Here is a 24,830-nt window from a genome sequence, read left to right on the forward strand (position 1 = left end):
TCATTCAATTCTATAGAAAAACAACTAAAACTTGGATAAATGGTGATTAATTGACAAAAGTATAATTAAGTTATATGTTGGTGCTCAGAAACTTCCATATATGCTTTTGATACCGTCTGTTTGTGTGTTTCCATTTTATAGTTTTGATTCTTGGATTATCTACTTGTATTGTTTAGACATTTCTATTCTTAATTTCACTGATGTCTTTTATGGAGAAACTTAATGCTGCCAAATGGTCAACACTGCTTTTTAATAGGAAATAAGTTTAAAAAAAAATAATCTTCACATAGTTGACATATATAGTATACTTTATTCTATCTTTTGACATATTATCCACACCTTCAATACACTTACTTGGTAAGTATCGATTAGGTGTTTTCGTTAGTTACTATCGGTATGCATGCTTCTTGATTCCCAATCTAATACATTGTTATACTCGAAAACTTGATTGTTTTTTAAAGCGTGATATGCTAGCTCAATTGGTTGTCGAGCAGTTTTCAAGATACCTAAATCTTGATATTATCATCTTTAAAGAAAGATAAAATTTTAAATCGGTAAAAGATCCATGTTTTTGTGCATTTAGCATAAGTCCCTTGTTGAGATCCTTGGGTTGTTTCTAGCCAAACCTTCAATGTGAGACAACCTCTCATTTTATATTAATGACCAAAGGCTAACTTATCTTCTCTTCAATGCATTAACTAAAACCTCGTGTTACTTGCATTGGTTGTAAGCCTCGTGATTATTATATATATGGGCTGCTGACTACATATGTATTTTCCTTGATCAAATTTTAGTCTAACTAATTTTTGAGAGTTTTCTACTTGATCACCAAAAGAAAAAGATCGATCGAGGATGTGGGAGTTAAAGATAGCCGAAGGTGATGGCCCCTATTTGTATAGTACAAACAACTTTGTTGGTAGACAGTTTTGGGAGTTTAATCCGGACGCTGGAACTGTTGAGGAGAAACAAGAAGTCGAGAAGATTCGTCTGAACTACAAAAATAATCGAAGAAATGGAGGATTTCATGCCTGTGGTGATCTCCTCATGCGGAGGCAGGTAATAAACACGTAACTTTTCACGTTAATTAACTTTTTTCTGTGGTCGTTTCCATGCTGATAATGATCGTATAAAATGAATAGCTAATAAAGGAAAATGGGATAGATCTTATGAGCACATCTCCAATGAGAATACGAGAAGGCGAACAAGTTAGTTTTGAAGCAGTAACAACGGCAGTAAAGAAAGCTGTCAGACTACACCGTGCCATCCAAGCAAAAGACGGACACTGGCCAGCTGAAAATGCCGGCCCCATGTTTTTCACTCCTCCACTTGTAAGTATATAAATGCCGGACACTGGGACTTTTTGAAGCAAAACTCCTAGAGATTATATGAATTTATTAAAATCAAATTGAGTTTCATTCTGTTGAAGCAAAATGTGGTTTCATATGTATCATTTGGGCATCATAGACCCGTTGGTGTTCAGATATTGGATATAAGTGTGGCGGTGTGGTCTTACCTGCCTGTGCCAGTATGAAGCTGAAATAAACAAGAATTGTCAAATATATTGCTATATTTCCAGTATGATTAGCACCGTTAACATAGATGTCATTGTTTCCTTTCATTGTAGGTAATTGCTTTATACATCAGCGGTACTATTAACTCTGTATTGACAGCAGAACACAAGAAAGAGATGATAAGGTACTTTTATAATCATCAGGTTAGCAATCAAACCCTTACTTCATATATCTCTGTTTTTGCGCTGCGAAAAATGAATCACTCTGGATTTTAGAAGTTTTTCATTGAATTTCAGTAGTTCTCTCCGGAAAGCTTCAACTTTAGGAAATACTTACTCCTACTCTACTCATAAATTACACGAATGTATAGATTGGAACCCAAGACATCTGGGAAAAAAAACCCATTAATCCATGCCCACAAATTTGGGAAATAAGACTCGAACCCAGGTGGATCCTACTAAGGTTAAAGACTTTACCAATGGGCCACCAACCCCATTAGCTAGAAAATACTTTATTACTTATACATTTCGACTCTTTTTATGTTAATTTTCATATTTACTCGATGGATTGGAAAGAACTCAATTTATTTTAAATAACTCAAGTGCTCTTACATCTATGCAGAATGAAGATGGCGGATGGGGGTTTTACATCGAAGGACATAGCACGATGATTGGAAGTGCATTGAGTTATGTAGCTTTACGAATATTAGGAGAGGGAGAAGAGGACGGAGATGGTGCAATCTCGAGAGGCCGCAAATGGATACTTGACCATGGTGGTGCAAGTTCAATTCCGTCTTGGGGAAAGGTTTATCTTGCGGTAATTGTTTGCTCCATATTCCTACTTGGTGGAAAAAGATATCTAATGCAGATACGAACTTACAAATTTTTAGTTAATATTTCTAAGCTCACACACCGAACCCAACAACTAGCACACAAGATCTGAAAGGAATAACAACACGAAACCCATACAAATTTTACCTGCAATTTTGACAAGCTATATCTCCTTGCTGAAACCTCTGATGGAAGATCATTCTAGTCACTTAGTAGATCTATACTCCTTGAACCTACCGTTCAAATTTGGTAATGATCCAGCGGTTAACAAATCCGCAACATTATTTCTCCCATGGCTGCATCGCATGGCTTTAGAAAATACTGAGTGCAAGACAAAGTTTATTTATTCATACTGCAGTTTAAGGCATGGTCGACAGTAGCAAGCACTATGCATTCCCAGATTATATTCTCCAGTTCTTTCGAATATATTTTGTTATTCCCCAATTAAATTGCATTCATTTACTTATACAGGTGCTTGGAGTGTATGAATGGGAGGGTTGCAACCCATTACCACCCGAATTCTGGTTATTCCCATCAGTGTTCCCTTTTCATCCGGGTAAATATAATAATTTAAATTGTTTACTGCTACTTCCAATGAACTTCCCGTTGAATTATATTCAAAAACTACTTTGGAAACAAATTAATTTAGTCTCTTTTGAAGCTTGGTCTTGCTCACTTCTTTCTCATGCTTAATCAGCCGAGATGTGGTGCTACTGCCGGACAACCTACATGCCAATGTCGTATTTATATGGGAAAAGAATCCAAGGACCAATAACACATCTTATTTCATCATTAAGAAAGGAGATTCACCCCACTCCTTTTGAGGAAATAAATTGGAATAAACAGCGGAATAACTGTTGCAAGGTTGGTACCCTTTTAATTATCATTCTTAGCACTCCAGATATCTACGAGATTATTTTCCTTTTTATTGCAATGAAAATTAATGCATTCTTTCCATCCTCAATAGTGTTTAGTATTAGATAGTACGAGTATTTAATGTATGTAAGAGCTAAAGCATGAAAAATGAGAATTTATATGTTATATTTTGGCAGGAGGACTTCTACTATCCACATTCACTTCTTCAAGATGCATTATGGCATAGCCTTCACTATCTTTCTGAACCAGTTCTCAAATACTGGCCATTTTCTAAGCTAAGAGACAGATCTCTTGAAAGAGTTGTTGAACTGATGCGTTATGAAGCTGAGGAGACTAGATACATGACCATAGGATGCGTCGAAAAGGTATGCTAGCTTCTCCAACAAAACCAAAAAGGAAAACAGCTAATTAGATATGATACCTTAACAGAATAATGATAACTGGAATTTTCCTCTGTTTTGTACAGAGTCTACAGATGATGTGTTGGTGGGCGGAAAATCCAAATGGGGATGAATTCAAATATCACCTGGCCCGAGTACCTGATTACTTATGGATTGCAGAAGATGGAATGACAATGCATAGTTTTGGTAGTCAAGTATGGGATTGTTCTCTTGTGATTCAAGCAATTCTTGCAAGTAATATGCCTGAGGAATATGGTGATTGTCTCAAAAAAGGACACTTCTACTTAAAAGAATCACAGGTAATTTCTTTGCAGTATGCATTACTTGTTAATTATTCAAGTTTGTATAGTACCCGTATCATGCAACCAAATTATATGTAGGTAAAAGAAAATCCATCAGGAGATTTCACTCAAATGTGTCGACAGTTCACAAAAGGATCATGGACTTTCTCAGATCAAGATCAAGGGTGGACTGTCTCAGATTGTACGGCAGAAGCCCTAAAGGTAAATGTAAATAGAATTGGGATTTTCCTTATGCAAATTGATACAGTTTCGGTTCAAAACAGCAAATAAGGTATCACTTATCTCATCTTGCAGTGTCTACTCTTACTATCTCATATGCCAAAAGAAGTTTCTGGAGAGAAAGATGACACTGCCCGCCTATATGATGCAGTGAATGTGCTTCTTTACATGCAAGTAAGACATAACTGATATGTATTTTTAGAAATAAATGCTTCATTCGTCCCAATATAAGTGTCCATTTTCACAAGTAGCTTATTGATTTTACCATTCAATTCTTAATACTCTTTTTCATGAAATCAACTCAAAATTTTTTTGCAAAAAGTAAAGATAAAACCATCAGCTACTACAGTTAATTGACATAATAACTATTAGTAATTCCTAAGAATATGTATTGTTTCAAACTAGACTTCTGATTTGGGACGAAAAAGTATTAAACACACGTCCATGTAGCGTCTCTAAATTTTATTTTATTTTTTGAGCAGAGCAGTCTCTAAATTTTATTTCATTATCATTTAGATTGGCTATAATATTGTTACTCATAGTGTCATTGGGGAGCATTGATGAGAAATTAGAACATAGGTGTTTTTTTTCTTATGTTTATTCAGAGTCCTATAAGCGGCGGATTTGCTGTTTGGGAGCCACCAATTCCAAAACCATTTCTACAGTTACTTAATCCTTCAGAAATTTTTGCAGATATTGTTGTTGAAAAAGAGTAAGTGTCCAAACCATTTATTACAGCCCTTTTATCATTTACATACAGATAATGATTTAACATATTTCTGGTTATTTTAGACATGTGGAGACGACAGCTTCCATCATTGGAGTTCTAGTAGACTTTAATCGTGTCTATCCAAGACACAGAAAGGAAGAAATAAAAAATTCCATTTCAGAAGGGATACGCTATCTTGAAGAAACACAATGGAATGATGGTTCATGGTATGTAATTAAACCCGGCCACTAGTCCATCTGCCCAATTTCTAGTGATTTTATATCGTTTCTTCTTATACCTTTTAGGTACATGGTTCTTAATCTCTTTATGTGATCGACATGTTAACTTAATAGGTACGGCTACTGGGGAGTATGCTTCATCTACGGAACTTTCTTTGCCCTTAGGGGTTTAAGTTGTACCGGACAGACATATGAAAATAACAATGCAGTCCGTAAGGGTGTTAAATTCTTACTTTCAATACAGAACGAAGAAGGAGGTTGGGGTGAGAGCCACATCTCCTGCCCTACTGAGGTATGATTTATAAATAAGCTTACAAAACGCTCAATTTGTTATAGTTCTTAAGGGTATGCTACAACCCGTGTACACGGGGAAGTAGGATTGCCATACTACAAGTTGTTCCTTATCTAATGTAGCGGGACCCGGTTAAGACAGCCGACTACCCTGTTGTAAGTAGGTCCTCACATTTGGATGGTGGGGGCACGTTCTATTCGACAGTTACGATTCAAATAATATAATACTAATGTATTCCTTCTGTTTCAATTGGTCATCAAGGTGTATACACCTTTGGATGGAAACAGGACAAATTTGGTCCAAACCTCATGGGCTATGCTTGGTCTTATGTTTGGTGGACAGGTTAGTTTCCATGATATACTTTAAAGGTTTATTGAAGCTCATCCTTTTACTAATCCTACTTAATTTGAAATGACTAGGTGGATAGAGATCCAATGCCATTGCATAAAGCAGCTAAACTATTGATCAATGCCCAAATGGATAACGGAGATTTTCCTCAGCAGGTAGACTATATAATAAAATGAATCTAATAATTTAAACCTACTAATTCATCTGCTCGATTAATGTAAATTTATCAATTTTAGAACATAGTCATGTTTGACAATGATACCAGCAGTGTAACACTGATGGGGGCGGGTTAAGGTCCCCGAACCATTATAAGGTGTGTCGGGGGCTTTCTGGGGTTTTTCCTTGGAAGGCTACTCAACATTGGATGTAGCGGACCCGATTAAAACAACCGACTAATCTAATGTTGGTGGCCAGGATGGGTTTTGTTGAACGGTTGTCGTTCAGAAAAAATGAGCACAGTCATATTTAAATTCTAAGGATGCGTTTAGTTGGGGATCACACCCCTTGTTTTTCATTTTTGTTTTCCAAGAAAGCATGAAAAATAAAATACGCATTCAAATCATAATTTTCCATGAAAAAGAATACACTATTTTTCACTTTTATATGGAAAATTAGAAAATACTTTTTTATTATTTTCCACATTTATTTTTCATTTTCTAAAATATGAAAAACTCAAATTGATTTTCATAATCTAGTTTTGAACGCGTTTTAAAAAATTTTATTTGTTTTTTAAAATAAAAAACTCCTTTCATTTTCCAGAAAATTAAAAATAGAAAACCTGGAAATATTTTTTACAGCTAAACGCATCCTAAGTTTTTAATGTCTGGGCCACATGACAAGTAGAAGCAAAAACGACCTTTTCTGACACCCTTCAAATTCATCAATGGAATCCTTTTATCACGTTAAGTTAACCAATTAATTAGTTTTATTTATTTGATGACGACGCTTTATCCTATTTATGTTTTCGAATTACATGCATATTTGAAATAAAATACCTTACTAATGTGCTACCAACATCATGAATAGTTAACCAATTAGTTTCCATTAGTTGGTGTTGATTAATTTTCTTATTTATTAAATTTGCTATTTAATTTTGGAGGATAACCATTTACTCGAACTAAAATCTAATTGAAAATTTTATTCATGTTGCGACAATACGTTGTAAAAAGAGTGAATTCTTTAAAAAACTATCCTAACTATTCTCCTAATAAAATGATCATGACACTAATATAAATCAATAAATAAAATTAAAAAAATAATAATAATAATAATAAGTGCATTTCGCATGTCATGGTTTAATTATTTTATGAAGATATAATTAAAATGTTTATATATAGAAGAATAACAAAAACCACATTATAGTAGTTTTTAAAAGCTCTATTTTTTTGTTGAAATTTAAAATGTTAGATACTTTTTATTGATATATAAAATAAACGGTAGGATCCATAGTATTTAAAATTTTAATATATTTGGATACCTTTTTATGCTATTTGCCCTATTAAGTTAAGTATTTTTTTAATTTTCTTTTGTTTGTTTCAGGAAATTACTGGAGTCTACATGAAGAACTGTTTGTTACTTTATGCACAATACAAGAACATCTTTCCACTCTGGGCACTAGGGGAGTATCGCAGACGTCTTTGGTAGCAATGCCCAAACAAAAAAAGCTACAATTATGCATGGTACTCTAGCTAGGAATATGCAAATCATACGAAAGTCATACAGTGGGTATAGCAATACTTGTATAAGGTGATAGGCTTGTCATAATGTCCGAATAAGTTTAAAACAATGTAGCCCCACAGTGACAATTATGAATCCTTGTGAATGGTATATGTCTATAAAGCTCCCCATCCTGCTCTAAATACTCAATGTTCTGATTATTATTGTGTGTAGGATCGAATTGTGTGTTTAGGTGAAGTAGGTGTTGTGACAAATATGTTTTTTTTAGAGAGAAATGTGAAAAGGAGTAATTAGTTGTAATCTCAAGTGCAGATTACTCCAAAGTTGTAATCTCCGTATTACAAATGTCAGGGACAGGGGCTAATATGCCTCTTTAGAAAATTACATGATAATCCCTGAACTATAACAAATATACAATTCAACATCAAAGTTATATTTTTAATATTCTCTCTCTTCATGTGAATTGTGTATGTTCTAATTTTATTCAGGATTCAATGTCTTCGGTTTTTATTATGACGCTTGAGCTTGAATACTAAATTTTCTATATTTGAGAATATCTTTGAAGCTTCACTTTTATGTTAGAAATATTCATGAATCAATTTTCATATTAATCTTGAACGCTTGAGATCATTTTTAAGACAATTTTTATTTGGTTTTTTTTTTGAGGTTTGGGGAATTTCTTATTTATAAATGGGATATCACGAGATTCAGGTTTCTGTTCTTGATTAAAGATTTACCAACGTAAACTGTGGCTGGCATCATGAACATGGGAAATTTTTTTGGTAATGGTATTGGTAAACCTATATTTTAAGATTGGGAAAGGAAATTGTTGATGAGGTTTTAAGATGAAAATCTTTGATGATGTTTGGACATATATTTGGCCAACATAAAGTGGTAATTATATTCACTATGAATCTTTTTGCTCTTTTCAAACATAAACCACTGTAGGAGATTATCAACAATTTAAATATTTTGTACTATTTATACTTAAAGGTGTACCAAATATCCGAATCCGGAATCTAAAAGATTTGAAAACTACCCGATCCCAGATATTTAAAGGTAATCTGAAATATTTTCAGGTTTGTATATCGGATAATATTTCGAAATAATATAATAGAATAGTCGAATATCCGAGTTTACATGCATGGAATTGGACCTACTTGTTAAACTTAGGGATGAGCTAAAGACCTACAAACCCGACTTGGAATCGGTCCGAACCGACCCGTCCAAAGCACTCACAGGTCAGGGCACGGGTCAAGTTTTTATTGCATTCTCAGGTCACGGGTGGTTGGGGTCGGGCCGTTTGGGTGATGGCAAAAACCGAAAAAATGTGAAGGAAACCCACGACCCGTCCAAACCCACCCCCAAACAAAACTGGACTGACCCCAGCCTAAAAATTAAGAAGTCGGTCTTTTATAAAATTCATTATTCATATTTACATACTAATACCAATACTAATATAAATTTATCATAGTTAAATTATGTTTTTACTATTTTAATGTATTAAATTTTGTTTTTACTATTAAAAGTTTTACTATTTAATGATCTTAATCATCATTTCTAATCATAATCCTAATTATTAACATTTAATTTTGAATTTTTTTTATATAAAACAAAGATGTTTATACACTTTATACTATGTTTTATTTAATTTAATAATTATTATTTTTTTACAATGAGATTGTTTATTATATTATGTTTATTTTTTTGAAAAGTAGTGGTACTGCCATCATGTGACCACATGGGCCCACAGATGAAGGTTAGAGGTCACATGTTCAAAACTTGTCAAAGGCAAGTGGAGAAACTATATCTTGTGATCCCATGTGTGAAAATAATGACTTACCGAGCATGAGTTTTATGCGGTGTGCGCTCTAAGTACCAGTTTGATATATGGGACCAGAGGATTTCCACCCATTTATCCATCTAATGAATATATATTATAAAAAGGATTTTTATGATTTATAAGTACTTATGTTTATTAGTCATGCTTTAACATATTTGATGTATATCATATATTTATAAACTATAATTTTATTGTTTGAATCAGTCGTAATCTGACAGATTTTAATATTATCATAAATTATGAATAATAATGTAACTATCAATTATAATATTTTTTATTTATTTTCTCAATTAATCCGCACAACATGCGGGTTTAATCTAGTTGATTAAATAAATGATAATGAAAAAAAATTCTAAAAATCGTGCTGGTAGGACATGATCCTTGTTAAAGTGCTGGTTAAAACTAGCAAATCAACTAGGTCTATTTTTTTTCTTTTTATTTTTTATTAAGCTATAGTGAGGATATAATTTTCCTCGTATATATATAATTTCTTTACAGAAAGTCCTTTTCTTGTAGTGATTTATGGTTGATCGAGGATATTGCTGCTTCAATTATTTGGTCAAATATATTTTTTAAAATATTTTAAAAGTCTTAGAAGAGGATAACTATGTAGTATAAAAATAGATATAGATATTATTTCCAGGGTGTCTTTAATTGCTATATATCCCATCTTGAATGACTTATACATTTATATCTCTATTTTCACAAAGCAACGTAATGCTATCAAGATGAGTCATGATCATATACAATACTCTCTGATAAAAAGTTGTGACTTAGCTAGCGGTGCCTTCATCGCCAACCTCCACGTAAGGAAAACACATTAATGAGACGACCGTAAAGAAAATACATAAAAGTTCATTTAGCGTTCACCTTGCCTCAATGGTACTATCGATATCAAAGAAATGAAAACAAAGTTTCGATATTAATGATTTGGCACAACTATTATTTACTTTCTTAATTAATTAGAATTTGACTTGCATATAGAGTTCGACACTAGAAGTAGGGATCATGTGGAAGCTAAAGGTGGGTGAAGGGAATGGGCCCTACTTGTATAGCACCAACAACTTTGTTGGTAGACAGTTTTGGGAATTTAATCCAGATGATGGCACTAAGGAGGATATACAAGAAGTCGAAAGAGTTCGTCACGACTTCAAAAATAAACGAAGAAATGGAGGATTTCATGCATGTGGTGATCTCCTTGTACAGATGCAGGTATTTTATATAATTATTTCGAAACTCGAAAGAATTAAAAAAATATATAAAAAACGAAGAAGTAATTAAGCTGTAATAAAAACTTGTAGGGATACAATTTGACAAAATTTAAATAGTAGTATGGGATGCATGCAGATGCGTATATAACATCTATATATTTGCCCCAAAAGTTTTCTTTCTATAATAAGAATCAATACAAAAAGAAAAATGGTGATCGATCGTGACCTTAAGTATTTGCCATGAGAAAAACATCTTTGAGCATGAAATTGCTTCTATCTTTTTTCCTCTCAACTCTTTTAAAGGCTTTATGGGGATTAATAAATTAATTTTTAGGTCATTTAAAACCTTTAACAAAAATCCTTAATTTTTTTATTAATGATACATATACCAAAAATATTAGTCTTTCAGTCTCGTCTAATGGACGGATAAATTCAATACATATTGATAGTGATTTACGGATATAAAAAAGAATTAAGCAATAGAAAAAATAGTTATATTGATTATAAATTTAATAGATTGGATTTTAAATAATTTGATAATAGTAAAGTTTATTTTTAAAATGATAAAGATGAAAATAAAAATAAAAAAAAGGATAAAAAAGGAGTAGCAGAAAAGGAGGAAAAATATAATTTCACGGGTTTTAAAAAATATTCTCAACTTTCTCTCTTAGTTTTGTTTTAAGAAGTGTCAAATGTATTCCAACCTACTCTTTTAGTTATAAGATAGATAAATGCCTAAATATATATATATATATATATATATATATAGTTTATTCATTTGTTGACACATGTAATGTACATTTTCTTTTTATAAATCCTTATCATTAATTTTGTCATGCATATACACATCTTTGTCAAGCATATTTTTATGGGCTAGTGTTTTATCCACCCTGGAATGATCTGATTCCTAATTACGAAGTCAGTTCGACCATGGCATTTAAATAGTCAAACTTAAAAATCAGAATAAATAATCAATTAACAATAAGGAGAAGATGAAACTTGTGAACTTACTAACTTAGTGAGACTTCAATTTTAAATCACATGAGATGAATGTTGTCATAATTTTTATCTTTACTCCTTATAAAGAAAATAACTTTTTTTATTTTAGGTAATTCTATTTTTAAATTATCAGTTTTACATTTGACATTTTATGTTTTGTCTTTAATTAATTATAATTTACACTCTAAATCTTTATTTTAATAATTAACATTTTGACCTTTTACATCAACCTACACCATTTGACACTGTCATCACACCAATAGTACCATCACCAACACCACTAAACTGCTTTCCCCACCATTATCGTCGTATTGCGCGGCTACCATGTTCGTTTCTTAAAAGAAAATTCACGTCTAATCAATTTCAAGGACTGGATGTAACTTTTGTAGAAGACGTACAATCGAATAACGGAATAAGTGAGCCTATTTACTCTTTTTTTTTATTACAGTACTTAATATTATTATTTTGGTTAATTAATATGCATTTGTGCCTTTGTGGTGTCCTATTATTTATATATAACAAAAGAAGTAGCATTAACTACAATACCCTGTTGACGTAAGTTATTTTGTCCTTTTCTGATATTTTTTTTTCGCCATAGTATACGTTTGGAGTTTCTTATTTTTAACACTTGTTTTTAAAGCATGCTTTGGACATATATGTAATTATGCTTTTAAAATGAGACATATATGTAAATCTCTCTTTTTCTTTTGTTTTACTTTTGATCTTTTATTTTAAGACATCTAACTTTTATCATTTTTGAGTTTCTTATTTTTACCACCTAAATTTTGAGTTTTTTAACTTTAGTTTAACTTAAGTATAGTTTACTTTTAAAACTTTAACCATCAATTTATTTTTATTTTTTTTTTGCTTTTTATATCTTATTTTAAGAATTCTAACTTCTACCATCAAACTACTGGTTTTTGGCACCTATTTTTTTTTGTTTCTACCCCTTATAGAAAACTTTAAATGTCCAAACTTTTAAGTAATGTTGCATATATGTTTGTATGACGCATTGTCGATCCCGAGGCAACGCCTGAGGGTCAAAATACTAGTTTTTATCAATCTTAGTCTAGAATGCTAATCCAACAATAAAATTGGAAGCCCTAACCATTTTGGGGGCCTCGGCAATATTTTCTAGTCCGCACACTATATAGAGCCGGCCTTGAATTGGGCTGGTGATTGGAGTTGTTTGATGATACTTTTCCAAGTCTTGTCGGTTGGGTTGCCCACATAGGCTCCACACAGATTACCAAATATGTAATATATATAATTTAATTGTTATGAACCGTCACTAATATAAGAGATGGATTGATCGATATATATATATGAGAACTTGAGATCTCGAGATAGAGATCTTGGGTTTAAATCTTGTTATGAGTCCTTAGATGTCGATGTTGTTATAATCTTTTAAATCTCTATTCGGACCATACTTAAACCATTAGAAAAAAAGAGGAATTTTAAAAATTGTGATAAGTCATTTGACAAACTATTAGTTCTTTTTTATTTTACTTTGTAATTTCGATTTTAAAGTTTGGGATATGCATTAATTTCTTTGTAAGGGGTACATCCCTTATGGGTATTCCATAGTATTATTATGTCCTAATTCATTTTATAAGTAAAATTTTTAAAGGGTAACTGCCCGTAAAGGAAAAAAAAGAAAAAAAAAAAGAAAGAGATGGAGAAATGTGTGGTTTTTTGTTTTTAATTTATTTTCTAACTTATCTTTATAAAAACACTTTCCAAAAAAACAAAAAACAATAACATATTTTTTGATAATCGTACGATACAGGGTTTCGCCTTAAGGTTTTAATAAAGGGTAGTTAGTAGAGATGATAGGTCATAGAGTTTTATATAAATAAAAAAAAAAAAAAGTGAATATAGTTGTCCGACACTTAAACTTAGGTGTGGAACCCTCACATACAAAATTTTTACTATTTTTTGATTAATGAATAAATATTTGGGCCCCATAAATTTTATAGATTAAAAAATTATATGAGAGTGTTTCACACCTAAGCTTAAGTACCTAACCGACTTATGTTCTCATCCCCCTTTATTTATATGCAATCCAAATATTATGTTTATCAATTATGAAACTTTTAGGAGTTAACAATCCGATTTTATATAATGAAGTTATTAAAAGAAAGTGGAATCGATGTTACGAACATACCTCAAATAAGACTCAAGGAAGGCGAAGAAGTGACTTTGGAAGCCGTAACAGCCGTAGTTAAGAAAGCAGTGAGGCTACACCGAGCAGTCCAAGCAAAGGATGGCCATTGGCCTGCTGAAAATGCTGGTCCCATGTTTTTCACTCCTCCACTTGTAAGTATATATAATAAAGATAAAGATCAATTAAAAAGATAGAAAATTCCTAGTCAGTTCATAATTCATAAACATATCTCTAATATGCTAAATTAGTGGAGTATTATCTAAAGGATATATAACGTACTGCTCCCTTTCATTTTTCAGTTAATTGCTTTATACATTAGTGGTACTCTTAACACGGCATTGAGTGAAGAACACCGGAAAGAGATGAAACGTTACTTCTACAATCACCAAGTAAACAATCAAATCCTTCATCATAAAAAAGGATATGATCTTATTTGAAACATACTTATTTTGTTTGTAATAACACTTTAACGAAAAATGATCATCCATGTCACTTGATGATAGTTTGGTATTAGGGGACATGTAACATAAAAGTTAGGATATGTTCCTTTTAAGGGAAAACAATCTGTGTGTATATATAACTTGTCTTCGGCTATTATTGTAGGAAAAAAATTTTGTTTTGCGTTCATTGTACGTAGATTTGTCTCAAAACTGAACGAATTGTGTAAGAAATCGGTCGGATACTACCGTGACATCCTCAAACATCTGATAGGTGGTCCAATGAGAGACTACTACATCAGCATTTAGCAGATTATTTACACGATTCGTTCAATTTAACAAATTACTTATATACAACGAACCAAAACAAAGTTTTTTTCCTACAATATTAGCTAAAGACAAGTTACATACACAAACAGATTTTTTCCCCTTTCTTTAACTACAATTTCATGTAGTCTCCTTTTTTCATGTTAACATAGTGACATACACAATGATATCCTTATTAAAGTTTTAAACAAATATTACAAAAATATACAATTTTACTAATTTTTCAATGTTGGGTACAAAAATTCCATTTTTTATGAACAATTTTTTAAATCTATATTTTACATTATAGCTTAATGATTGAGCACGAGCTATATATGTTGTATGTCTCGAGTTCGAGACATTGAAAAGACATTCCAAGGATTTTCACAAATTTTTAAAATTTCAAAATGAAACTTTTTTCTTGTGGTTAATTTTTTTATAATACTCTGATATTAAAAAATCTGTAAAATTGTATACATATTTTTTTATTATTATTTTCCTTTAAAAAAAAACTAAAAGGAAAAGAAACTATAAAGATAATTCTGGTGTATTATTGTAACACCCCAACAAAGCGAAAACTTAGGGCATTAATAAATAAGCTCAGCGTGACATGAAAATTAAGTAGAGGTGATAAATGCATTCAAGGATTAAGCATTCAAGGAAAATGAATGAATGGGAGGGAGAGAACCGTAAGACTTTGGTTGGGATAGGGTTGGGTCATGGTCCATGGGTATGGGTCTAGGATATGGGTTGACCCATGGATAGCTCATTTATTTAATCAATCTAGTTACACCACAAGTTAGCAATCGACCATTACATTAACGACCATTCGGTCTCATAAAACACCTTAAATATCATGCACACAACTTGACTAAAAACGATATATATATATCTATACTATCCATATAAACAAACTACCTCCCCTAAAATTTAACACTCTACCTTTAAAATCTCTAATTTATCCTTTTAATTTATACTACCATCAAACACTTTATTCTTGAAATTCCAAAAATATCCTTAAAAAAAAACTTACGCGTGTCTCTTCCCTTCCGTGAAGTTACTCACATAGTATACCAAAAAAACACACATGCATGCATTATCGAATTTAATAATCAATCAACATAAACAACGCTCACTCTAAAACAACAACGACGGTTTGCACTTTCAGCCAGACTAAGAAACACTTGAGTTGAATCATACATTCATGTAATAACACGGTACAACTACTTAACCAACGTTTTTTTTCTTTGCTCCGCCGCATCGCACGGGTACAAGGCTAGTATATATATATATATAAATGCATATTCACCTTGAACCTAATTAAATCATATCCAAACTCGATCATATATTGAGTAAACGATCATCATTAATCAAATGTACACAAAATTAACGGGTCAACAAAAGTAAAATTTTCGAATGTTACAATTATAATGACAATTCCATAGATTTGTAATTGTTTTCATTTATTTACTTTTCTTTAAAAAAAACATTCCAATCGAATCTTGAACTGAGAGGAGATTACTTAATTGATGCAATAATATAATTTCCAATTCTGCATCAATACATACAAGTTAAGTTAAGTTGGTCTATACACAGAATGAGGACGGAGGATGGGGATTTTATATTGATGGACACAGCACGATGATCGGATCTGCATTGAGTTATGTAGCCTTACGAATACTAGGCGAGGGAGAACATGATGGAGATGGTGCGATTGCTAGAGGCCGTAAGTGGATACTTGACCATGGAGGTGCAACTGCTATTCCCTCGTGGGGAAAGGTTTATCTTTCGGTAATTATCACAACCATATGCCTTGCTATATCAAGCCTATGTATTAAATTTACACAATATACAGTTTTTTTTTTAATATTATGTGTTACAAGAAAATATGTTAAGAATGAACTAATTTAATGGTGATTAGTTGTAATTTATGTTTATCCCCGGATTCCGAGTCCGAGTTCTCGGCCGAGTTTTACCACACTAGATATTCCACACACTAGCTAAATTCCCAAGTCCTTCATTAATCTTTTAGTGATATTCCACACACTAGCTAAATTCCCAAGTCCTTCATTAATCTTTTAGTGGGGAGGGAGTCAGACTCCGCAAAGGTAATGACCAATCTGGTGTCGGACGGTAACACCGCTACTGGCGGTTTATCGAATACCAAAAATAAAAGAATGCGGGGTGTTTCACCGAAGAGAGAGAGAGAGAAGTGTGAAGTGAACTATGGGGCCTCCAACGGTAAAAAAAATCAACCGTTCACCTTTTTCGGAAAAAAAAAGTTTTTTTTAAAAATTTTCCCAAACCTTTTCGCCGTTTAAATACCTCACATTTTTTAACATTTTTAAACCACAACTCATTATAAATCCACCACACCTTTCTTTCATTTTTCTCACCAAACCGACCCTTTTATCATTGCTTGAATCAAGCGGGTAACACTTTTATCTCTGGAAATAGAGATCAAAGGTTTAATCCTCACTCCTTGCAAGGAAGGGGTCTCTTTTTCAACCTTAGGTAGAACCGGAAGTAGTCTTTCAACATTAGGTAAGGGTAAGGCTCCCATACACCATCGAAGATCATATTAGGACCCATAACACGTAGAAGATGGTATTGGGTGTTACTTACGAACTCTTTCTTTTTCTCCCCACTAGTAATTAAATTTCAATATCTAATTGTCAGTGAAAACCAAAGTAATACCTTTACAACATCTTCAACCGAAATTGAATGTGTTTCAAATTTATTTTGTTCATTTTTTGCTTTATATAGGTGCTTGGAGTGTATAAATGGGAGGGTTGTAACCCATTGCCTCCAGAATTCTGGCTCTTTCCAGCGAGGTTTCCTTTTCATCCTGGTAACTTTCTACTTCCACCTTCAAAACAGTTTTTTCTTAATGTGCAAACACAAATTTACTTCTAGCTATCTATTTTTACAATGTATATAGCTGAGATGTGGTGCTACTGTCGTACAACCTACATGCCGATGTCATATTTATATGGGAAACGTTTCCAAGGACCGATCACAAATATTGTTTTGTCGCTACGAGAAGAAATCCACTGCACCTCATTTGACAGTATTGATTGGAATGCACAAAGGAATAATTGTTGCAAGGTTAATTGGCTCTTGATACGCTTTCTGTAGACTATATATGTAGATGATACTGATCAAGCAAGTGGAATTATTCATTTCATACATTAAACTAGAATTCGGTTTGAATTTGAGATTTCGAAACCATTGCAGACCTTACAAGGTTATAGTTTCGTGTCTCCATTATATACTTAGTGGTTGGGTAAGAGCCCGTATACTTAGTGGTCGGTTTTTCATATGCAGGAGGACTTCTACTATCCACATTCATTTCTTCAAGATATGCTGTGGCATTTTCTTCACTATTTTAGTGAGCCAGTTCTCATATACTGGCCTTTTACTAAACTACGAGAGATATCTCTTAAAAGAGTTGTGGAGCTAATGCGCTATGAATCTGAAGAGACTAGATACATGACTATTGGATGTGTAGAAAAGGTAATCTTGGTATTCATAAGTTAAGAATGTACAAAACTAGATGACTAGCATGGATTTTGATATTTTCTTAAAATACATATTTATAACCCATAGTCATCTTGCCAATGGAGTTGGTGGCCCATTGGTATGGTATTTGACCTTGGGGGATTCCGGTCATTTCAGGGATCGAGTCCCACTTCCTACATTTATAGGGGTGGAATATTGGGGATTTTTAGGCATTCATGTAATTTAGAAGTATGCCTAGAATAGTTTGCCGTTCTATAAAAGAAAAAAAAAAGCCCAAAGTCATCTTATGTTTTGAACAGAGTCTCCAAATGATGTGTTGGTGGGCAGAGAATCCAAATGGGGATGAGTGGAAATATCACCTTGCCAGGCTACCAGATTACTTATGGATTGCAGAAGATGGAATGACAATGCATAGTTTTGGTAGTCAAATGTGGGATTGCGCTCTCGCAACTCAAGCAATCATCGCAAGTGATATGGAAGTGGAATATGGTGATTGTCTTCGAAAAGCAAATTTCTACATAAGAGAATCGCAGGTTCAATAATAGTAATTGATATGAATGAATCTTTATCCAAGTTTTAATTTCGTCACGTGATTATAATTAAGGCTATATATGCAGATTAAAGAAAATCCATCAGGAGATTTCACTAAAATGTGTCGACACTTCACTAAAGGATCATGGACTTTTGCAGATCAAGATCATGGATGGACTGTCTCTGACTGTACTGCTGAAGCAATAACGGTACATGTTCTTAGCAATGGGACTTTATACATGTAATTACTGTACCTTAATTTTGTATGTCGATATAAATTATGGTGTACCTTATCCTGTAGTGTTTACTCCTATTTTCACAAATGGAGAAAGAAACTGTTGGAGAGAACGCTGATGTTTCACGACTATATGAAGCAGTGAATGTTCTTCTTTACATGCAAGTAAGATGCATTATCTATGATTCTAAAAATGTTGATAACTTGTGTATATATATGTATATATGTAGTTTTCTTTCAATTTTTAACAAAACTTTATAGGTGTGAGCCAATTTTATACAAAAGTACTTATATGAACTTGACGTACTCATTCGCTTTTCTCATCTGTTGAACCAGAGTCCTGTCAGTGGTGGGTTTTCTGTTTGGGAGCCACCAGTCCCAAAACCATTTCTACAATTTCTGAATCCTTCAGAGATTTTTGCAGATATTGTTGTTGAGAAAGAGTAAATCTCCAGCACATTCGTTACTGCTCTCCCCCCAATTAAGGATCAATAGTCGTAACAATCGATCACCTAAAATAATAGTTGCGCTAACCGACATGAATTAATAAACGTGTATTTTTGGGTTATATAGGCATGTAGAGACAACTGGCTCCATTATCGTTGCTCTGGTAGAATTCAACCGGATCTACCCACGACACAGAAGCAAAGAAATCGAGGTGTCCATTTCAAAAGCAATTCGCTATCTTGAGGAAACACAACGTGATGATGGATCATGGTAAGATAATATGACTTATGACGAATAGTACTATTTCATGGCAAGCTAAAGTAGCTAATAATCAAGAAATTAGTCTAGACCTTGACGCTATTGCAGGGGTGGATGTGTTTTGGTGATACTAATAATGGTGATATTATCGGTAGTCTTTGATCGTCAATCCCATCTCTGTCTTTACATTCTGATAAGCTGAACCCGGAGTCTTTAGTTTCAATTACTCTTTCATATTCTTGTTACTGTAGTATTGATCTGTTTTTCTGTACAACTGTAGAGTGTAGACTGTAGTCCTCCTTCAATTTTAGTTAACTATATATATCTTTTGTGTTGATACCCAAAATCACCAACTCTGGTAGGTATGGCTATTGGGGAGTATGCTTTATATACGCAACATTCTTTGCCCTAAGGGCCTTAAGTTATGCTGATAAGACGTATGACAACACTGAAGTGGTTCGTAAAGGTGTGAAATTCCTACTTTTAATACAGAACGAAGAGGGTGGTTGGGGAGAAAGCCACAAGTCGTGTCCTACCGAAGTATACACACCATTGGATGGAAACCGAACAAATTTTATGCAAACTTCATGGGCAATGCTAGCTCTTATGTTTAGTGGACAGGTTTGTTTCCTATTAGTTTACAATAAAAAGCTCTATCAAGCTAAAAGTATGCGATACAATAAAGATTATCAGAGGAGTTTGTTGCCCGTTTGCCTTCTAGGTCTATGTAAAATGTTATTATTCCCATATATTAGCTAAGTACATTATTTCAAAAACATGTGTTCCTAAATTTTTTAAATAACTAGGTGGAAAGAGACCCAGAGCCTTTGCACAAAGCAGCAAAGTTGTTGATTAATGCTCAGATGGATAAAGGAGATTTCCCTCAACAGGTAAACCTTAAAATATAAGCCGAACCATGAAAGCAGACACACTCTAGATTTCCAAAATTGTAATCTTTTCGAATTGAACATATTATGATCGATCCGTTCTTTTTGGCTCCAACCCATTTGCACAGGAATATGGAGGAGCATACATGAAGAATTGCCTGTTGTTCTATGCACTACACAGGAACATTTTTCCACTGTGGGCACTTGCAGAGTACCGTAAACATGTTTGGGTAACTTAACAATATTTATTTAAGTATATATGTTATGTTTGTGTAACAATTTTCAGACTTATAAAGTTGTATAACTCTTTAAAATATGATTGACTAATAGTTACATATCTATATCTATAGTATATTATAAAGCAGATTCCCAAAATTGATTTTAAATACTTTCCTAAAATGTCCCTCCCATTTATTCAATATTTTAAAATAACTATAATACCCTTTCTCTCTCCTCAAATCTCAACCAATCCTTTTTTTTTCTCTTCCTCCATAAATCATTTATTCCCCAATTCATTCAAAATCTTTTATCTTAAAAACCGTACATCGATAAATCATAAAAATTATATGGGTATTCTTAAAATTTCATGCTCTTTCATTAGAGATGTCATTCGATATACTTTCGACGAATTTTTAAATCTAAGGGCGGAGCCCGTACAGCTAAGACATTTGGCTATCACACTCTATGACCTATCTCTTTCTATGACCTATCACACTCTATGACCTATCACCCCACCATTTAACCGCCGCAACGCACGGGTACTTGCTCTCGTGTTTATAAATGGATACAATAAATGAAATTTAAGAAAAAGAGACCAAGTATTTGATCATTTATATATAGGTGCAACCCATATCAGCTGTGTAACGACTCGGTATGTATGGCACTACAAATACTTAACAGAATGTAATAATGTAGTTTAGAGGTTAGTTACATTTACAGTTAGAGTGTTTGTTACATTAGTTTTCTTAGTTGTGTATGTATACTTGTCTCAATTTCACCTTGTAAATTAACTTCATTTCTTCAATTCAATATTCAAATATACCTAAATTATTATATTTTAGAGAAAATGTCACAAATGGTCCCTGTGGTTCTTCATATTATTAAATTGCTCCCTACACTTTTTTTTCGTTGCAAACAGTCCCTTAGTTTTTCATTCTTATTACCAGCAGTCCCTGACACTATCTTCCGTTAGTTTTAACCCGTTAGTAAGGGTATAACCGTCCATGTAACTCTATAACACTCATTCCTACTTCTTCCTTTTTTTTTTCAGATCTAACAACAAAATCTCTTTTTTCTTCCCATTCTTTATAAGATCTAATAACAAAATCAAAATATTTCACACATTTCTAAATCAATAATATATATATATATATATATATAAATCAATAATATATATATATACTATTATATAAAAATTATACTCCCATGTTGAAAAGTTTACATTGTTGGGACATGCAAAATAACCATTCTACCCTTAATGAATTAAATCACTACAAACCTTTAATATTAAATTACATCATTAGTCCCTTATATTATAAAATATCTCTATTACCCCTTTTAAATCAAACACCTCTACATCAATTACCTACACCATTTGACGTTGCCGCCACCATCACCATCTGTCGCCGCCATTACATCACCGTCATCTCCGTTGCATTGCGCGGATTGCACGGATACCATGCTCGTATATATATATAGTTGCTGCTAAGATCTAACAACAAAAGCCTTTGTTTCTTGCTGCTCCTTCGATCGCACGCACAAAGCCACAAACCACCACCCTCAATTAATTATCATCTCTTTCTTAATTAATATAACCTAGTATTAATTGTTGACCTGCTAATTAATGTGTGCCGCTTTTCCTTCTCATGGCCGCACGAAAACACCAGCAAAAACAACTTATTAAATGTGATATATGATATACGTAATTGTTGCTGCCAAAGATTGAGAATCGATTCCTCCCTTTTAATTCCACATCCATAAAAACTTTAATATATCAAACAACCATTAATTAAAAAAAAATAATAATGAACTTCAAAATAAAACTAGTATAAAAAATTAAAAATTTCCTGCAATATCTTAACCATCATAAACGCTTCAATAAACAGTATGAATTATAGCCAATTTTGATATATTAATATCCTGATTTTTTTTTTGAAAAGAAGAAAAGAATGAGAGAAAATAAATTGGAAGGGGAAGAACTAAATTGAGGGATGTTTGTGCATTTTCCGAAGGGGGTATACCAGGCGGCCGACGGGGTGATTTTTTCTAGCCGGTGGGCCTTTGGGAGGATATGGGTTTCGGTTTGGTTATTGATTTTGAAACTGATGATGATTTCTAAAGATGTAGATACTCAAATAGTTAAAACTAATGGAAGATAGTGTCAAGGACTGCTGGTGATAAGAATGAAAAATCAAGGGACTGTTTGCAACGAAAAAAAAGTGTAGGGAGCAACTTAATAATATGAAGAACCACAGGGACTATTTGTGACATTTTCTCTAAATTTTAATTGGCCTTATATATACAGTAAAACCTCTATAAATTAATAATGTTGGAACCGGGATCTTTTATTAAATTATCGAAATATTATTATATCAATAAATTAATAAATTATTAATTTAAAGAGGTTCATGTATTACTTTTAAAATTTTCATATCCAATGTACATTCACACATTAAATAACATAAGAGTCCAAAGCGAATTGTTTCAACATGATAAAATTTGTTCCATGAATTTAATCGGCTCAAGTAATTTCAACGATGTAAACTATGGAGAAGACATTCGTTAGCTTGAGAACTTGATTACGGGTATGCATTATTAGCAAAAAAACCGGATGTGAATGAGTTGCGGGATTATCCTGGTGAAAAGAATGAATGTTATGAGATTCAAAGCATTGAAAAATTTGTGATGGATACCGTTCAAAATTTAGTTGATGATGAAGTTGAGGATGATACAATAGTTTTTGAAAATTATAAGCGGCTAACAACTCTTTACAACTTTTTATTGCGACAATGTCTAAACTCTTAAGTGCAATGTAGAAATTTAAAAATATATATTCAACATAGATATAAAGTTTTAAAAAAAAAACAAGTGAATATAGATTCATTTTAGACTAAACGATATTAAAATTTTGAAATATTTAAGGAATTATTAATTTATAGTTTTGATGGGACCTATATTTTTACTTAGGGTTTCAAAAAAATTATTATCTTATTATTTTATTGATTGGTGTCCTATTTTGTACTGGTCCCAAGTTGGGACCAGACAAATTATTAGTTTTATCGAGGTTATTAATTTATCGAGTATTAATTTATATAGGTTCTACTGTAGATTGTACGAACCACTTAAAGCATTTAATGACAACCCGTAACATCACAATTCGACACTAAGATAAAATATATAAAAAAAAAGTAAGTAAACACCTAATGCCGTATTCTATATGTTTTGGGTCTCAGTATCTCAACGGTGTATGGAAGAGTTTGGGATATAGATAGCCTTATATCTACGGCTCTACCAAGATAGAGAGAGACTATTTTCAGGGTATGATAAAGAAAGGATCTCCGATCTAGATGATAGCATAGGTACTATCACAATTCGACACTAAAATAGACTTGCTATAAAACTTTAGTGTTAAAATGCAAGAGATTATACCTTTTAAGTTTTAGGGGTGCCTGGTAGAGGGTATTCAAGGGTGGGGAATGGGTTTCATAGTTATTAACTATGCTTGGTTAAAAATAAAGTAGGTAATCAATACCAATTATGGGTAATGGACTATTATAGAGTAAATTGGGGTAATGGTAATCAATACCCCTTATTTTCTGGCACTAATCTTTTCTCTCTTTACAACCATCAATTTATATTTTTTTCTCCTCCTTCATTAATGAAAAAAAATAATCACATTATGCATCAAAACAAGGTGGATTATTTTAATTAAAGATTCGAATATCACTCAAAGATATATCTGTTATTGTTATTATAGAAAAAGAAAAACATATGAAATACATATGTCATTATAGCGACAGCATCGGAGTAACAAAGAGAAGGATTGCTTTCTTTGAGGGTAAAAGAAATATGACTGTAAAAGAATGGGGTAAGCAACTCTTATGACACATTCATTCCCTCAAATGCTATTGGTGTAAAAGAATGTTGCCTGACTTTTTCTTTTTGGAGTTTATGGGTTCTTGCAATATATTGTTGTCTGGTATTCGATAAGCACACAGTTGCTATGAATTAGATAAATATTATAAGATGATGATTCAACCCTCTTATGATATAATACATTTGATGATTACGTATGAGATAGTTTGAGGTAATGCATTTGCTTTTTTTTTTTTAGTAAATTACACTTTTCATCCCTGAAGTTGGCACGTTTTGCACTTTTCGTCCCTTAAGTGAAAAAATTACAATTTTGACCTTAAAGTTGGCAGAATTTTTCAATCATCGTCCCTCGCCAAACATCGTTAAGTTTCAGCCGTTAAGTCGGACACGTGCAAAACACATGAGAGACTGAAAGTGCAAAAAATGACAAGTTCAAGGACGAAAACTGAAATTTACTTTTCTGTTGTCATCATCTTCATCTTCTCCAG

At 32.7% G+C, this 24,830-nt stretch overlaps 2 protein-coding genes across 2 annotated transcripts; both read left to right on the forward strand.

The window, feature by feature from the left end:
- Positions 1 to 793: 793 nt before the first annotated feature.
- LOC122580974 (dammarenediol II synthase-like) lies at positions 794 to 7,623 on the forward strand. The gene is made up of 16 exons (XM_043753119.1): positions 794 to 1,056; positions 1,140 to 1,328; positions 1,625 to 1,714; positions 2,133 to 2,327; positions 2,813 to 2,897; positions 3,039 to 3,205; positions 3,394 to 3,582; positions 3,684 to 3,917; positions 3,999 to 4,121; positions 4,215 to 4,313; positions 4,745 to 4,851; positions 4,932 to 5,075; positions 5,202 to 5,379; positions 5,641 to 5,721; positions 5,799 to 5,882; positions 7,267 to 7,623. The coding sequence occupies exons 1-16, from the start codon at positions 853 to 855 to the stop codon at positions 7,369 to 7,371; spliced, it is 2,274 nt and encodes a 757-aa protein (XP_043609054.1). The 5' UTR covers positions 794 to 852; the 3' UTR covers positions 7,372 to 7,623.
- Positions 7,624 to 15,852: 8,229 nt separating this feature from the next.
- Positions 15,853 to 20,608, forward strand: LOC122580978 (dammarenediol II synthase-like). Its single transcript, XM_043753122.1, has 12 exons — positions 15,853 to 16,158; positions 17,134 to 17,218; positions 17,309 to 17,475; positions 17,695 to 17,883; positions 18,189 to 18,422; positions 18,507 to 18,629; positions 18,722 to 18,820; positions 18,992 to 19,098; positions 19,229 to 19,372; positions 19,723 to 19,981; positions 20,167 to 20,250; positions 20,376 to 20,608. Exons 1-12 carry the CDS (start codon positions 16,009 to 16,011, stop codon positions 20,484 to 20,486), a joined length of 1,752 nt encoding a protein of 583 aa, XP_043609057.1. The 5' UTR covers positions 15,853 to 16,008; the 3' UTR covers positions 20,487 to 20,608.
- Positions 20,609 to 24,830: the final 4,222 nt, after the last annotated feature.

This window comes from Erigeron canadensis, chromosome 9, assembly GCF_010389155.1.
Source record: "Erigeron canadensis isolate Cc75 chromosome 9, C_canadensis_v1, whole genome shotgun sequence".
NCBI lineage: Eukaryota > Viridiplantae > Streptophyta > Magnoliopsida > Asterales > Asteraceae > Erigeron > Erigeron canadensis.

Coding starts and splice junctions, on each gene's coding strand:
- LOC122580978 (XM_043753122.1), top strand. CDS start 16,009: ATGATCGGATCTGCATTGAGTTATGTAGCCTTACGAATACTAGGCGAG. Junction 17,884..18,188: donor CTATTGGATGTGTAGAAAAG/GTAATCTTGGTA, acceptor TGTTTTGAACAG/AGTCTCCAAATGATGTGTTG. Junction 18,630..18,721: donor GTACTGCTGAAGCAATAACG/GTACATGTTCTT, acceptor CTTATCCTGTAG/TGTTTACTCCTATTTTCACA.
- LOC122580974 (XM_043753119.1), top strand. CDS start 853: ATGTGGGAGTTAAAGATAGCCGAAGGTGATGGCCCCTATTTGTATAGT. Junction 1,057..1,139: donor ATCTCCTCATGCGGAGGCAG/GTAATAAACACG, acceptor TAAAATGAATAG/CTAATAAAGGAAAATGGGAT. Junction 1,715..2,132: donor GGTACTTTTATAATCATCAG/GTTAGCAATCAA, acceptor ACATCTATGCAG/AATGAAGATGGCGGATGGGG.